This window comes from Dermacentor andersoni, chromosome 1, assembly GCF_023375885.2.
Source record: "Dermacentor andersoni chromosome 1, qqDerAnde1_hic_scaffold, whole genome shotgun sequence".
Taxonomy (NCBI): domain Eukaryota; kingdom Metazoa; phylum Arthropoda; class Arachnida; order Ixodida; family Ixodidae; genus Dermacentor; species Dermacentor andersoni.
The window spans coordinates 316,606,804-316,620,582 of record NC_092814.1 but is presented as its reverse complement, the minus strand read 5'-3'; the positions used below and the strand labels follow the sequence as shown (position 1 = coordinate 316,620,582).

General features: G+C 43.9%; 1 protein-coding gene across 23 annotated transcripts in view; it reads right to left on the bottom strand.

Moving 5' to 3' along the window:
• The window catches only part of LOC126547761 (uncharacterized), a 48,469-nt gene that overhangs the window by 9,212 nt on the left and 25,478 nt on the right, over positions 1-13,779 (bottom strand). For all 23 annotated transcript variants that reach the window (XM_072285380.1, XM_072285381.1, XM_072285389.1 and 20 more), the window contains 3 exons: positions 7,709-7,732; positions 4,871-4,894; positions 2,772-2,795 (listed from right to left, as the gene is read on the bottom strand). In XM_072285380.1, coding sequence (XP_072141481.1) covers positions 2,772-2,795; positions 4,871-4,894; positions 7,709-7,732 — 72 coding nt within the window. The remainder of the gene's footprint in view (positions 1-2,771; positions 2,796-4,870; positions 4,895-7,708; positions 7,733-13,779) is intronic.

Genomic DNA, 13,779 nt, shown 5'->3' with positions numbered 1-13,779 from the left:
TCAACACCAACTAGCCAGGTCGCATATACCTTACTAGAGTTTCAGGTGAGTTTAGAGGAAGCGAAAGCTCCTTTAAATAGTTAGTGGTGATCAATGAGAGTGAGAGCATATAGCCATCACGAGAACGAAGTGGGAGCCATGGGTACCGCCATACGCGACAACGCTATTTCTTAGCGTGCGTAAACATTACGGAAGTTAAATTCGCCAGGTTACGTACACCCGGGAGCAAAAGTATACGGACCACTGGGTCTCCGAAAAAACTAAATTTATTTTGGAATTAGCACGCATACACTGCAATTGACGAATAGACTGGAAGGTTCGCAATGCCCAAGTTGTACTGCAGTCCTCAATTTCAAGTTGCATTCACAGGCTGAGGAAAAAATCGGCTTTATCACGCAATCCATGGTCCGTATGCTTTTGCCCACGAGTGTACGTTATCGCAGCGCATGTAATCCACAGAAACCCAATAACGTACTGAGCATGCGCAGTGAGGACAACGCTATATCTTTACGTACGTAATCCTCTTACGTTTAGTTGTAAACAATTTTCAGAACTCTCTAATAGGTATATTTACATGTCATATATTTGTCACTGCCATCGGTACATTTTCAAGTCTAAATCTGCTACAGTGACGCCTGCATGGCTGAAAGGCCATGTCTTTCACCAATACGCATAAAACAGACTTTGCATTAAGCATTAAGCATAGCAGCTATAGCTGTGAAGGTCTTCGGGGAACGTGGATGCGCCGAACAGCTTCTCTTCGCTTGGATCACTGCATTTTCTTACCATGCATCCGCGATACTAGCTAGGAAGTTATACTAACCGCAAGAAACACAATCGGCTTTTAGTGATAAGGCCTTCTATGAAGTTTAGTACAGGGCTCATTGCCAGTTTCAAGAAAAGGATGGTAAAATTTTGTGTTTTAATATTTCTAAAAAATACCTGCATATGTATGTAGTAAACTTATACCGGAAAAACAGCACTGTAATGTAATGCGTCGTTTCTAAGGGACGCCACGCGCTTATGGCTTAAGCTTACTTTTATTCAACTCGGGCTTGTTAATTAACATAGAGCAAAATATCAACACACAAGTGCATCGGTATTCCAAAAACATTGGAATGCTATGGTACCACTAGAAATTGAATTCACAGCGATGTGTTAGGGCGGAATAATATTGTGGCCGCCATGGACGGATATTAGAAGACGGGGGTTGGAGGAGGGGGAATGGGAGGGGGAGTAGGGCCCCGAGGACTATTATGCGGAAGCGAGCGTGAGCTTGCGATAGTCAGCCGAGGAAGCTGGGTCTTGAATTACGCCGTCTTTACGTGCGCTCAGTTATGGAGGTCAAGTTATCTCCTGGATTGCGGAAGTGCGGCAGGTGGTAAAGGGAGCGGCAGCATGGAACGTTCGCTTTGGGACAAGCACGCGCGCTACCCGCTGCCGGCGTTCCTCATCATGCCAGCATTACGACTGCGAGTGCTCAGGGTCATCTAGTGAACTCTGCTCGCGCGTGTCCTTGGGTGCATATGACACCGCATTTGTTTAGTTATACTTCGCGAATGTTTACTGCAATTTCACCGCCCATGAAACTGCAAGCCTCATTTCATGTGCACTAAGTAACAGTTTACAGCCTTTGGGGCGTATGTTCGTCCCACAACAATAATCGTCATCTGTGTGGCTTGCGTTTCCTTGCTTGAAAACTCTGCGCTCGCTACTTTCCTGTCAAGAATTCTATGTCACACCGATAACGCGCATGCCTCTCGTGACCTGGAAGTACCGAGCACGTGGCGTTTAAAGACGCGCAAGAGAGATGATAATTATTGTGTGGGACAAAGACACGCTTCAAAGGGTGTAAACAGTTTCTAGAGTGTAGTAGTCTAGCCCTTTCTTGTCGTTGTCAACGCTTCTATATTCGGTAGAAACTGGGACTTCTTTTATGCACTTCTTAATGCTGCAGCCCAGCAGGTCCTTCTGCGTGCTCTGTAATCTCTCAGCTCATATTCAGTTTCGCTACGGCCCAGTCGGGGGACGTCTGTATCAAAATAGAAGAAAGGTCAGCCTGGAACACTTTTCCTTTTTCTGCACTTAAGAAGGTTGGCTAACCTGTAAACACGATATAAAATGTGATGTTTCCGGGGTAGGTTCTGATAAAATCAAATCGAGAATACACGTTATGTCCAACGAAATTGACGCACGGCCTCTGGCCGAACAAGGAAAAGTTTCTAAAATAAACCAGTGCGATCTGTCGTCGGTAGCTCCTTGGCAACACTTCGCTGCCCACGACAGCTATAACCAACTGTATCACGTTCTCGGTGGCGCGTGAATTACGGCTTCATAGGAAAATATGCATACACAAGTGCGACAACAACAGGTGTGAATCATCTCATGTGGCAATGCGCAGCACTCAAGATATTCTGGGACAAGCACAGGTCCAAGACGGTGACGTTCCTGTAGAGGAGAGTTTCGCAACAAGACCTAGCGCTAAAGAGGCACTTGCTGAGAAATCTCCCAAATGAAGCTTTAGTACGTGTCTCTTTTCTTGCTTTCACTTACCCAGTTCACAAACAGAGATCAAGCAATAATTTAAATATATTATTCTAATCTGGTACGCTACGATATTATGCTGCTTCTAGTTGCTGTTACTAATAGGCCTGGTAGCCAGAAACAGAGGCTATAGATTGCTTGCGCATGCAATAATACTAAGAAGATAATTTTCGCGGCACTCAGATTTAGTATTTTAGACGAAACAATTAAAAAAGTATTACACATACCTCCAGTTGGCATCACTTCTAGACCTGGCAAGGAAATAAACATTCACTGAAGTCACACAGAAACTGTTATTTTGAACATTCGCAACACCACCTCTATGGAATTATATTTTAGGGAGCCCATTTATCGGAGCAGTGTATAGCTACTGAAGAACAGATTGAATTTAACTTTCGTTTTTTTTTTTTCATTTAGAAGGGTAGGAGGTGAGGCGGTCTATGCAGAAAATTCACTACTGTTGCATCCACGCATACTGCAGGCGCTAATACTAATGCCAGCATTGCTTTGCTGATAACAACCAGGTAGGGCTTCTTTTCCGCGACATATCATTCGTGATACAAATATTTACCTTGATCACTGCTAGAAATCACAGAAAGGGAAGTCTTGAGCTCCTCGTGATTTGACTGAAACTGTACTGTCATGCGCAACGGGGTCGAAGAAAATAAGAAAGGCTTCCTTGTTTCCCTTTATTTAACACCGTTATTAGCCTTTCAAAGAAATGAGCCATGATGTCTTGCTATCGCTAAAAAAATGTTTTTTTTAAGCAGGCAGGGTATACGCCGGAAATCAACGCCACTACATAAGTTCTCACGAAGCAAATGAATTAACAGACAGAGCGAATAAACAGAAAAAACACTAAGTTTTACCTTTAATCAGAATTAATTACTAGCGAACAAACAGCGCAGGCAGACAGGACTAAGGGAAGACGACAACACGGGCGTCCTTAGTCCTGTCTATCACCACTGTTTGTTCAATATGCCGATAATAAAGGTCACATCGTACTAATGGGAGAAACGAGGATCAAGTACGCATCTGCTCCTCGTTTGTGAAAATTGTGTACGTCAAAGCGCATAAACAACGTGTGTAACCAGCATTTGCGAGGCTATAGCGTTTTTCATTGAAGTTACTAATACTTACACATTGAAGAACCTGTAGAATAGGTTTTATCATACATGAATGGGAGTAGCTTCGCCAATAAGAAGCTTTAGAATTAGGGCACCCAAAGTTAGGGAACGCTACCGGCCAGGCGTACAAGAGAGCGCAAAGAACACAAACGAAAGCAAAAGTGTATGGGTTTTCGGGCACGCAAAGGCTGCTGGGGGATGATATATCTAGAACTCCCTAACGAAGAAAAGTTTGTTTACCTATAAATACGTATAGATTATCTTCTAACCGATAATAATAAGCCACACACCATGCTGTAGACCGAATTCCGGATACTTTTTGACCGATCAGAACCGCAAGCGTTATGTTCTCGTGAGCTGATTGAAACTTTATTTTCATGCGTAACGTAAATGAGAAAAAACTGTTCAAAAACGTTGACGACCAAGTGAGACTTAATATGCATTTGGACCTTGAGGCGGTGTATTTTGTCACGAATAGTTTCAAATATAAAACCTTGTAGCACACATGGTTAAGCAGAAAACTTTAATCTGATACTATAAAGAGAGTTTCCTAAAGTAAAGAGAAGTAAGTGATGTGCTCGGAATATCCTCTAGCATAGTGCCATACTTGTGCCAATTACTAAGGTAGTAACTAGACAACCAATCACCAAATTATAATAAATAATACATTTTAGAAAATGTCATGAGATCGATAGTAATGCGAGTCATGAGCCTGTCGCACGAAGACTCCAAGACCGCTTCCGCACTGGCAAAAAAGTGACACAGGTGCTTGCTGCGGAACAATAAATCCTGGCCGATATAACCTGGAAAATCCAAAGTGAACTGTCGAAGAGTACAGCTGTTACGCCTTAGCAGAGGCAAGTGAGGGCCGTGTTTCCATGACACTGTCACACGAGCATGAGCCAGCGTCTTTGTCCAGCAGCGAATCCCTTCGCGTACTGCTCAACCGACTGTGAATCCCCTAGAACTGCCCTTGTTTCGAGGCACTATGACGGTACATTTAGGTCTCTAAGAAACTGTGTTAGGCTTACCATGTGTTGAAATCATTCCCGGCTTTCAAATTCAATAAAATATGAGTGTATAGAACAGTAAAAAAAAATTGTACCATACAGGTTTATGAGAAATTTTTAAATTTCATTTGCCTTGCAGAATTGTACAAGGATTCCATCTTTAAAATATAACAAATGACACTGACTTACCAGGAGTTGGAAATATTTTTGTCCCTTAAATAGAATAACACATCACCAGTTTATCAGTCAGGAAATTTGCAGTAAACGTGTTTACGCCCAAACATGTATATTTATGCGACTTCGCCATGTGCAAATTTACAGGGAACGTACTGCTTAAGAAAATGGGGATAATGGTACCAGACTCACCATGAGTGGACATCATTTTTGGAACTTAAGTAGAGTAAAATATGAATCTGTTATCTAACAGTCATTAAATTAAGACAAACAGGTTTCTGCAAAAATTTTAATTGTCGTCGCTATAAAAAGAGTACAGACCAGATATTTGGCACTAAAATGCTGTTTTAGGCGCCTATAAACGACGCTAAAGCTGTCATTAAAGGCATATATAGGCACCAAATACTGCTGTTTAAGCCCATGTATAGGCTCAAATACTGAGAATAGTAAATACTGTGCATCTGAGAATAAATTATTATTTTCTGATGAACACAGCCCACTAAACCCCCGTTTTGGGAAATGCACTTGATTTTCTCATAAAACGGAATCATGCAAGTTGCGTATGTTACCAGATATATATCAAATTTTGTGCGACTGGCCATCATGCAAAATTTGGGAAAGCGGGGGAAAACAAGCACCATCTCTAGATTTTCAAGTTTCGTATTGCCCTCTTTTCTCTGAGTATTGGTTTGTATGTAGAAGGGGAACTCTCAACGTCCACCGAAAATAGGGGCTCATATTTGTATTTTGGAACTTTCGATGATCCAACGCCCTGTATAATTCCAGAATCTTCGCCGGTCAGAACATTGGCAGTCCTTTCAGTACTGACAACTCGGAACGTTCATCCGAGTACGACTGAAGTTTAGAACTACCTCTATAAGAAAAAGGCTCATTGGGGATGGTGGCGAACGTTTCCTGCACATCTAAAATGAGCCCCACCCTCCTATATAGTCAGAGTGACGCCTTAGCATTCAAGTTTCTGGATGAAGTCAGTTAAAAACGGGAAGTGAGAGAGCACAAATAAGATCTTGCCTTCAAGTATATTTTCGCTTAGAGCACTCTGCGCCCTCCTGACAGTAATGCTCTCCACTGGTGCAATGCTGTTAATAGCAGCATTTACCCCGGCAAATTAGTTGTGGTAATAATTGGCTGCCTTCAGTAAAGTTCGCCAGTGGCTGAAACATTGTAACCAAAAGGCAGCTTGGGCAAAACACAGAGGGAGTAATTTTTTAGGCTCTGATAATCGAGTATAGGTACCAACACTGAAATAGGAATTTACAGGCACGGTAAAGGTGCCACTAAAGTGTTTCTAGATCCATAGTTCGCCCTTATATGTTAAATAGCACATTAAGGACGTAAGGGAACAAATAGGCATCTTGCCTAATGTTACGGCCTCTTATAACAAGTTTCAATTTGTTAAAAATCTGCTAGTTCTTAAAATGCAATGTTTACGTCTCTTGTACAGCGACCACGCGCATGTCCAAACTAGTGATTTAACTACATCAATCACTTTCGGTGGCACTGAAGTTATACCGACATGAGGAACAATAGTGCGGCTCAAGACTTCGCAGGTCACGACATCTACAACTGCAGAAAAAAAAGGCTCTGCGCGGTCCATTCCAGTTACATGAAGCCCTGGAAAATGGCCCGTCTTTGAGACCCACGGTCGGCTTTACAGTGTAAGCACTCGCGAGTCCGACACTGAGATCCCAACCAGTTGACGTGGAAATTTGTGGAACTTCACCACCACGTGAAAGAAAAAGGCCACGAAATTTATTTTCGAAGGTTGTCTGGCCATTGTGGTATCCCTGGAAATGATTGCGCAAACAGGGCTGCCCCAAAATGACACAAAAACAACTTTCTAGGATAGGCGCTGCCAGGAAACTATTTGGTAGGTACACTGTCATTAGCCCAGCGGAATACCCCAACAGAAGAAGCGCTAGACTGCTTGAACTAAGCAGCTCGCGGCATCTCCGACCTTCACTCGACCTTCACTGAGGCCTCTCTTCTGTATCTGCTGTGCTTAGAAACTGCCTTCACAAAAGGTCAATCAGCGCCGACTGCAATGGATGGCAGGACTGTATCCAATGTATGTGTCATCGAAGATAAATCGACCACTTATTGTGTCACTGTCCTGAATTTGATCTCCGAAGACAGCCTCTAGCAAATTGAGACGACTGGAAGCGTTCGCCCACATTCCCTGCAGTTACTAGGACACCGTCTCCGAGGCGCAGAAAGCAGTCAAAACACTCTTGTGCTTGGTAACATTGGTTGGCCTGTGCGAATGTATTTGACTGCACGACGTATGGTCACTAAAGCATTCACCACATCTAGCCTTCCCTCTATCTACCTTTGTCATCTTGCTATTACCTTCTCCTCTCCCACTGCGCAGATTCTTTTCTAGTTAACACACCGCTTTCTCTTTCTCTTGCCAATGGAAACGTATTTCTCAAGACGTGATAACCGTCGTTTTATGCTTGCCCAACGTCGAGTTTCCTGAAACTCATTTTCATGTGCAACAGCACTTTAGGAAGGTACCGTCTAGGAATAGAATAAATGATAGCAGACTGACCAACACTTAACGTTGTTTTTACGACCCTAATAAGGAATAAAATATGATTTCGTCAGTAATAAATACATGCATTTGAAGCACACGGGCTTAGGCCACAAATTTTAATCAACGCCACTTTCAAGAATTGTGCCATGCACGCCAGTGCGAACCGTTTTATTAACCAGCGGTCACCCTCGCTTCACTCCAGCCCAATGGCTATAGTACCCTGAGACTATCTATCCTCATGCGCAACAACACTGGGAAGGTAACTATAAGAATGTACTAAATGGTGGCAGACTTACCATGAGTTGACGGGATTTCTGGACCTTAAACGGAATAAAATATGAATTTATCATAAGCTAACAAATTTATAGCCCACACGTGTATGCCAACATTTTAATTATTGCCATATAATATGGGTTTCGCGTGGGTCAAGAACTTTTTTAGCCATTCCAATGCAAACATATTTTTCAAGCCACGATCACTGTCACTTCATGGTCGCCTAATGGTGACCTTCCTGGAAGCCCAAGGTGACGAAGCAAAACTTTTTGCTCGGTTCAAGTTACGGTTAAAGCATTTCGGCTCGGTGCGATTCCAGCTCAGGAACATAAAGCGTAACAGTTAAGATTGGTTTAGACTGGTTCTAATTCTTTTTCCAAGTACATTTTCATTCGCGCGATGATAAAAAAATATATACGTCTGAAGGTAATAACAACTACAGTTGTCTAGCGAGATTTATCCCGTTTGTGTCTCCCTTTCTTCTAGCATTTTTGCGTGAGGCCCCCCCCCCCCCCCCCATCTCTGGTTTTATTTCATATTTTTATTGGCCTGTCACAAACGCCCCAATTCTGAATTTTCAGCTACTTTATATAAAGAGGACAAATATTTCACAGCAATTTATAGCTATAAAGGTACTTTTTTGCGAATTCCACAAGTAGCTTATGCCAGTTCAAGCCAGTCATTTTCATGACTTCTTGATTTTGTAAAACCTTTGCGGCCGCAAGTTCCTTCACACTGCATTTTTTTGCCTTCTGTTGTTGTGTCACCTTTTCTTGAAAAGTGTTCCTTGTACGAGTTCCAAAAGAAAACCGCTGATACTGTTTTATTCCTTGAAACGAGGTTTTCAATAGCATATTTATTTAGTCCTAATCGCAAAGCGTTGGTTAAAGATGTTGTTGACGTAGGCCATCCTATGCCAGTGTACCGTGCTGCATTCTCAAATCGTTAATTGTATGATGTTTAAAAATCTCGTTCAGAAAATGTATGTGTCTCCAGCAACAAAAAACTTTCTTTAACCTTCATTCTTTGATGCTTCCTCAGAAGATGTGGCCACGCACTGAAGGTGGCCAGTGCCATCGTCTCGACGTCCAGCCACCTGTTCGACATCACGAACCGCATCACCAAGATACGATACGACGCCGACACAGATGCTGATGTATGTGTTATCCCTCCAACAAATGAGGAGCGACGACGCTGCCAACGCCATCTGTTACAGCAGTGAGTGTTTTTGACCACACAGATCAATGGACAGATATCTGTTGCGCTTGATATCGGCTTACGACGAGCATTCCGCAGACAGTTCTTTAGCGTCGACGTAAGTGTGCCACCCATCGGAGTGAGCTTTCTCTGGCATTTCAAGGTCGTTGTCGACCTCCAACATAGCCGCTCCCAGGACTTTGAGATGCTGCCAAATGTTCAATGCATACCATCAAACCTACCACCATGTTATCTCCTTCAGCCTTATACCAAAGGTATCGGCGCCAGCATTGACACCCTTCAGAGAATTTTGTCACCTCTTCTGAGCCCGTTTATTCGAAGACCCAGTGCGTCACATCGTCACGCATCACCGTCAGGATGGTCAGAGCTCCCGTTTTAGCGCGTGCTCGTCGTCTCACTCCTGTCCGCCAGAAAATCGCTCTGCAGGAATTCGAAGAGATGCTTCAGCTCGGACATGCCCGCCCCTTATCTAATGCTTCGTCTTCGCCAGTCCACACGCTCCCTAAACCATCAGGGGACGGTCACGCGAAGACTACCGAGCTTTTGTCAAGGTTGCACTATTCGACCTCTATCCGATATTGTAGAAATAATACATTACCATCTCGAGTCCGGCTGTACGTACCATTTTTAGCAAAATCGATGTGTTGAAAGCGTATTACCAGATTTCTTCAAAACAGTCACATGTTCCAACAATCACCGTCATAACACCTTTTGACATGTTTGAATATATGCGGATGCCCTTGAGTCTGAGAAACGCGACCCAAACGTTTCAGTGGTTCGTCGATCAACTTCTTCGCGGTCTGACTTGGTGTTTCGCAAACATCGACAATATTCCCTTCAACAGCACCTCAGCAGACGCTCATGAAGCTCATCTTCATCACGTTCTTGAGCGGGGACCGCTAATACGGGCTTGCGGTGAACGGACCAAAGAACGAGTAGGGCGCTTTGGCGTATGATTTTCTTGGTCATCACGTGGACGTTCGGGAGATATGCCCTCCGTCCACTCGTGTGGAAGTCATCGCCCTGTTTTCAGTTCTGCCGACTCCGATGAAACTGCAGGAATCTCTGCGCCTCGCCAACAGCTACCAACTGCTCTTCCACCACTGCGTTGCCATCTTGCTCTTGCTTCACGCACTGCTATCGGGGAGACGAAGCCGAACAATCCTAGATTCAAGACAGACGACACCGAGAAAACCTTTAGAACCATCAAACAGGCTGCCACCAGCGCTGCTCTTCTAGCTCATCCAAAGTGTGATGTCTTCATTCACGACTGACGCCTCAGATTTTGCTGTTGGCAGAGGCCTAGAGCAGTTTGTTGATGGCGTTCGGCAGCCGGTCGCCTTGTTTTCACGGAAGCTCGCAGCAGATGAGCGCTGCTATAGCAACTTCGGTTTCAAAATGGCGGCAGCTTATTTGGCGGCAAAAGATATCTGTCACTACCTCGAAGGCTGACAGTTTCATATCCTTGCCAACCACAAATCGCTTGCACATTCTATGACCACTACCAACACAATCCGCGCTACCTGTGAGATCAGTCAACTCAACAAAGTTTCAAAATTCACGAGCGAAATCCAATACATAAGTGGCAATGACCGCCACCTTGCTGACACCCTGTCTTAGATAACGGTTGTTGACGATTGCCCACCCGTGAATTCTGCAGCCACATGGCTAACGCATTGGGAATGGACAGGCACTAAGTGTTAAGAACAACTTTCTTGCGTTTGAATACGCGTTACACCTCGACTGCGACATACCCCTGTTTTGTAACATCGGTTATACGGTGTCACAAACCAGTGGTTACCTTCGGTCACTCCCGCCAGATTAGTACCTGTTACACCCGCCACATTCCAGCATCATTCTCCGGAGCGTCTCTGACGTTCTTCATTCCTTGTCGCAGCCTGTCATCCGTTCGACTCAGCCCGTTGCCACTGCACGTTACTTAATAAAGGCATATGCATTGATGTCAGTCACTGAACACGTGCTCGTCACAAGTGTCAGGAAGCTGAAGCTCACCTCAACATGCGTCATTCCTGCTTCAGTCATGTGCACCTTGAGCTCGTCAACTCATTCCCTATACCCAGGAACAGCCGGTACATTCTTACATGCATTGACGGTTTATGAGTTAGTCACCCGCAGACTGGTTGCTACGGAGTTCACATGACCATTACACCAATCGAGGTCGCCCATTTCGGCACCACCCTCTTCCAAACCTTCTCTCGACTACTTGTTGTCGCGCTACCGACGCTAGCGCCTACCGCCCGATGTTGAACTCAATGATTGAGCGCTTTCACCGCCAGTTAAGAATTTTCCAATCATCTTACGAGTACCTTTAAGGTCTTTAGGCGCTTCCCCAAGTACTTTATCCTCCAACCCAACGGCCGCGAGGACAGCGCTTCACTTCACCGAACCAAGCCGATATCGATGTCGGCTTCGTTACGATATCGATAGCAATATCATATGATAGCAGTATATGATGATAGCAATATCATCATACCGGTATCGACACCATCATTACAGAAAACCAACCCGCTACCTGTCGGTGAGTTAGTTTCGCCCTGCCCAGTGGCGGGCTTGTCCAACACTTCTACACATCGCTCTTCCACCTTGTCGCCACATGGCTAGGCGGGTTCCCTATGGCGAGACACGGCTTCCAGGTTGAAGGTGACAAAACAGCACTTCAGAGTACTCTTCACGCTTGGCCTCTCGAGGCGCACTCTGGAGTGTGCGCGAATAATCAGCTGCAATGCGCGGACTGGTTATCGCCGCCGGTAAAACAGTAATATAATAAACCTATGTGAATGGCTTTGTCTCACGTACCAGCGCAAAATAACAAATCGTACAATGATTACCATGAGTTGACATCCTTTATGGCTCTTATATGAAATAAAGTATGATTTTATTATCAAATAGTTAATAAATTCGCGCCATAAAAATTTATTCAAAATCTTTTAATCCGAGCCACCATAATATGACCTTCACGGGGCTCTATAAATGTGAAGTCCTTACACTGAAAACGCATTTACCAAGCGGCGACCGCCCTACCATCACACTGGCGTGGTGGTTAATTGCATTTATGGTCCTTGTGCGGTCCTTCTTATGCACAACAGAACTTGAAAGGTACATCTTAAGTAGATAAGAAATCATGCTAGATTTACCTTGAGTAGACATTATTTTTGGTCGATATTACTGTGTCACTATACGGTTAATAAATTTGTAGCGTTTAATTTTGTGCAAAAGTTTTAATTTGCTGCCATAAGATGACTTTGAATGAGTGTCAATGCAAATTACGAGTACCCTTTAAGGTTTTTAGGCGCTGCCCCAACAACTTTGTGACCTTGTCCCTGTTGGTTCTCTACCGGTTGAGGGGAAAGTCAGGAAGGTAATTTCCCTTCATTAATCAGGCAATAAGCATTCCCCACTTAACTACCGGTCGATTTCACTTACTGGCATCCCCTGTAAAATTTTAAAACATATCTTCTTTTCCGGTCTCTAACTTTCTTGAATCAAACTAGCTTTACATTCGCGCGCAACACGGCTTCAGAAATACATACTCTTGGGAAACTCAACTAGTATCATTCATGCGTAAATTGACTGTCATTCTTGATCGATCCTACTTGGTAGATAACGTACATTTAGATTTTTGAAAAGCACCTGACAAGGTTTGCCTTAAGCTCCTACTACATAAACTTCATCTTCTAAACATAGACAGCAAGTTACTTATGGGGCTTGCGTCTTTTCTAACTAACCGCTCTCAGCACGTTTCGATTAATAAGTCTGACTCAAAGCCTAGTGGCATTCACTCTGGTGTACCGCAAGGTTCTGTACTTGGCCCTCTTATCTATCTCATTTACATTAATGATTTGCTATCCTACGTTTCCTGACATATTCATTTGTTCGCTGACGACTGTTTAATTTTCCGGAAAATACCAGCTGCGAACGATGTAATTATCTCACAGAATGACCTTAATGCTGTTTCAAGCAGGTACAAGACATGATGTATGGAAGTAAACATTAACAAGGGCAAATTTATGCGTATATCACAAAACAATCAAGCGGAACACATCTTCTTAACAACGTTCTCATAGACACCTTGACTAGCTACAGATACCTTGGTGTACATATAAGCAGCAACATTACCTGCGCTACTCACTGCACTTACGTCGCAAGCAGCGCTAACAGAATTCTCTTCACCGTAATTTTTCGCTTAAGAAGTAAATTAAATTATGGGCTTTTACGTGCCAAAACCACTTTCTGATTATGAGGCACGCCATAGTGGAGGAATCCGGAAATTTCGACCACCTGGGGTTCTTTTACGTGCACCTAAATCTAAGTACACGGGTGTTTTCGCATTTCGCCCCCATCGAAATGCGGCCGCCGTGGCCGGGATTCGATCCCGCGACCTCGTGCTCAGCAGCCCAACACCATAGCCACTCAGCAACCACGGCGGGTAATTTTTCGCTTCCCCATCTGCCTTAATACTGGTACGCTATAAAACACTAATGCGTCCAAAGTTGGAATACGACGCGTCTGTTTGGGATTCCAGTAATGAACACCATATACATTCTCTTCAAATTGTCCAGAAATAGGCAGTCTAATTCTGTCTAATTAGAACAGAATTGCAAGCATAACCGCCATGAGATCAAGTTGGAACTTGCCTTCTCTCGCATCACGTCGCAAACAACTTCACCTCTGTCTTTTTCATAAAATCGTCCATCACCCTGAATTACACAGCGAACTGATTATGTCGCCGGAATACGCATCTCGAAGATTAGATTAGGCCCGAATACCTTTTCTCAGAACTAATTCCTTTTCACTTTCATTTATTCCACGCACATCTAACGAGTGGAATCACCTTCCCGAGAGTGTTGCTAGAAAT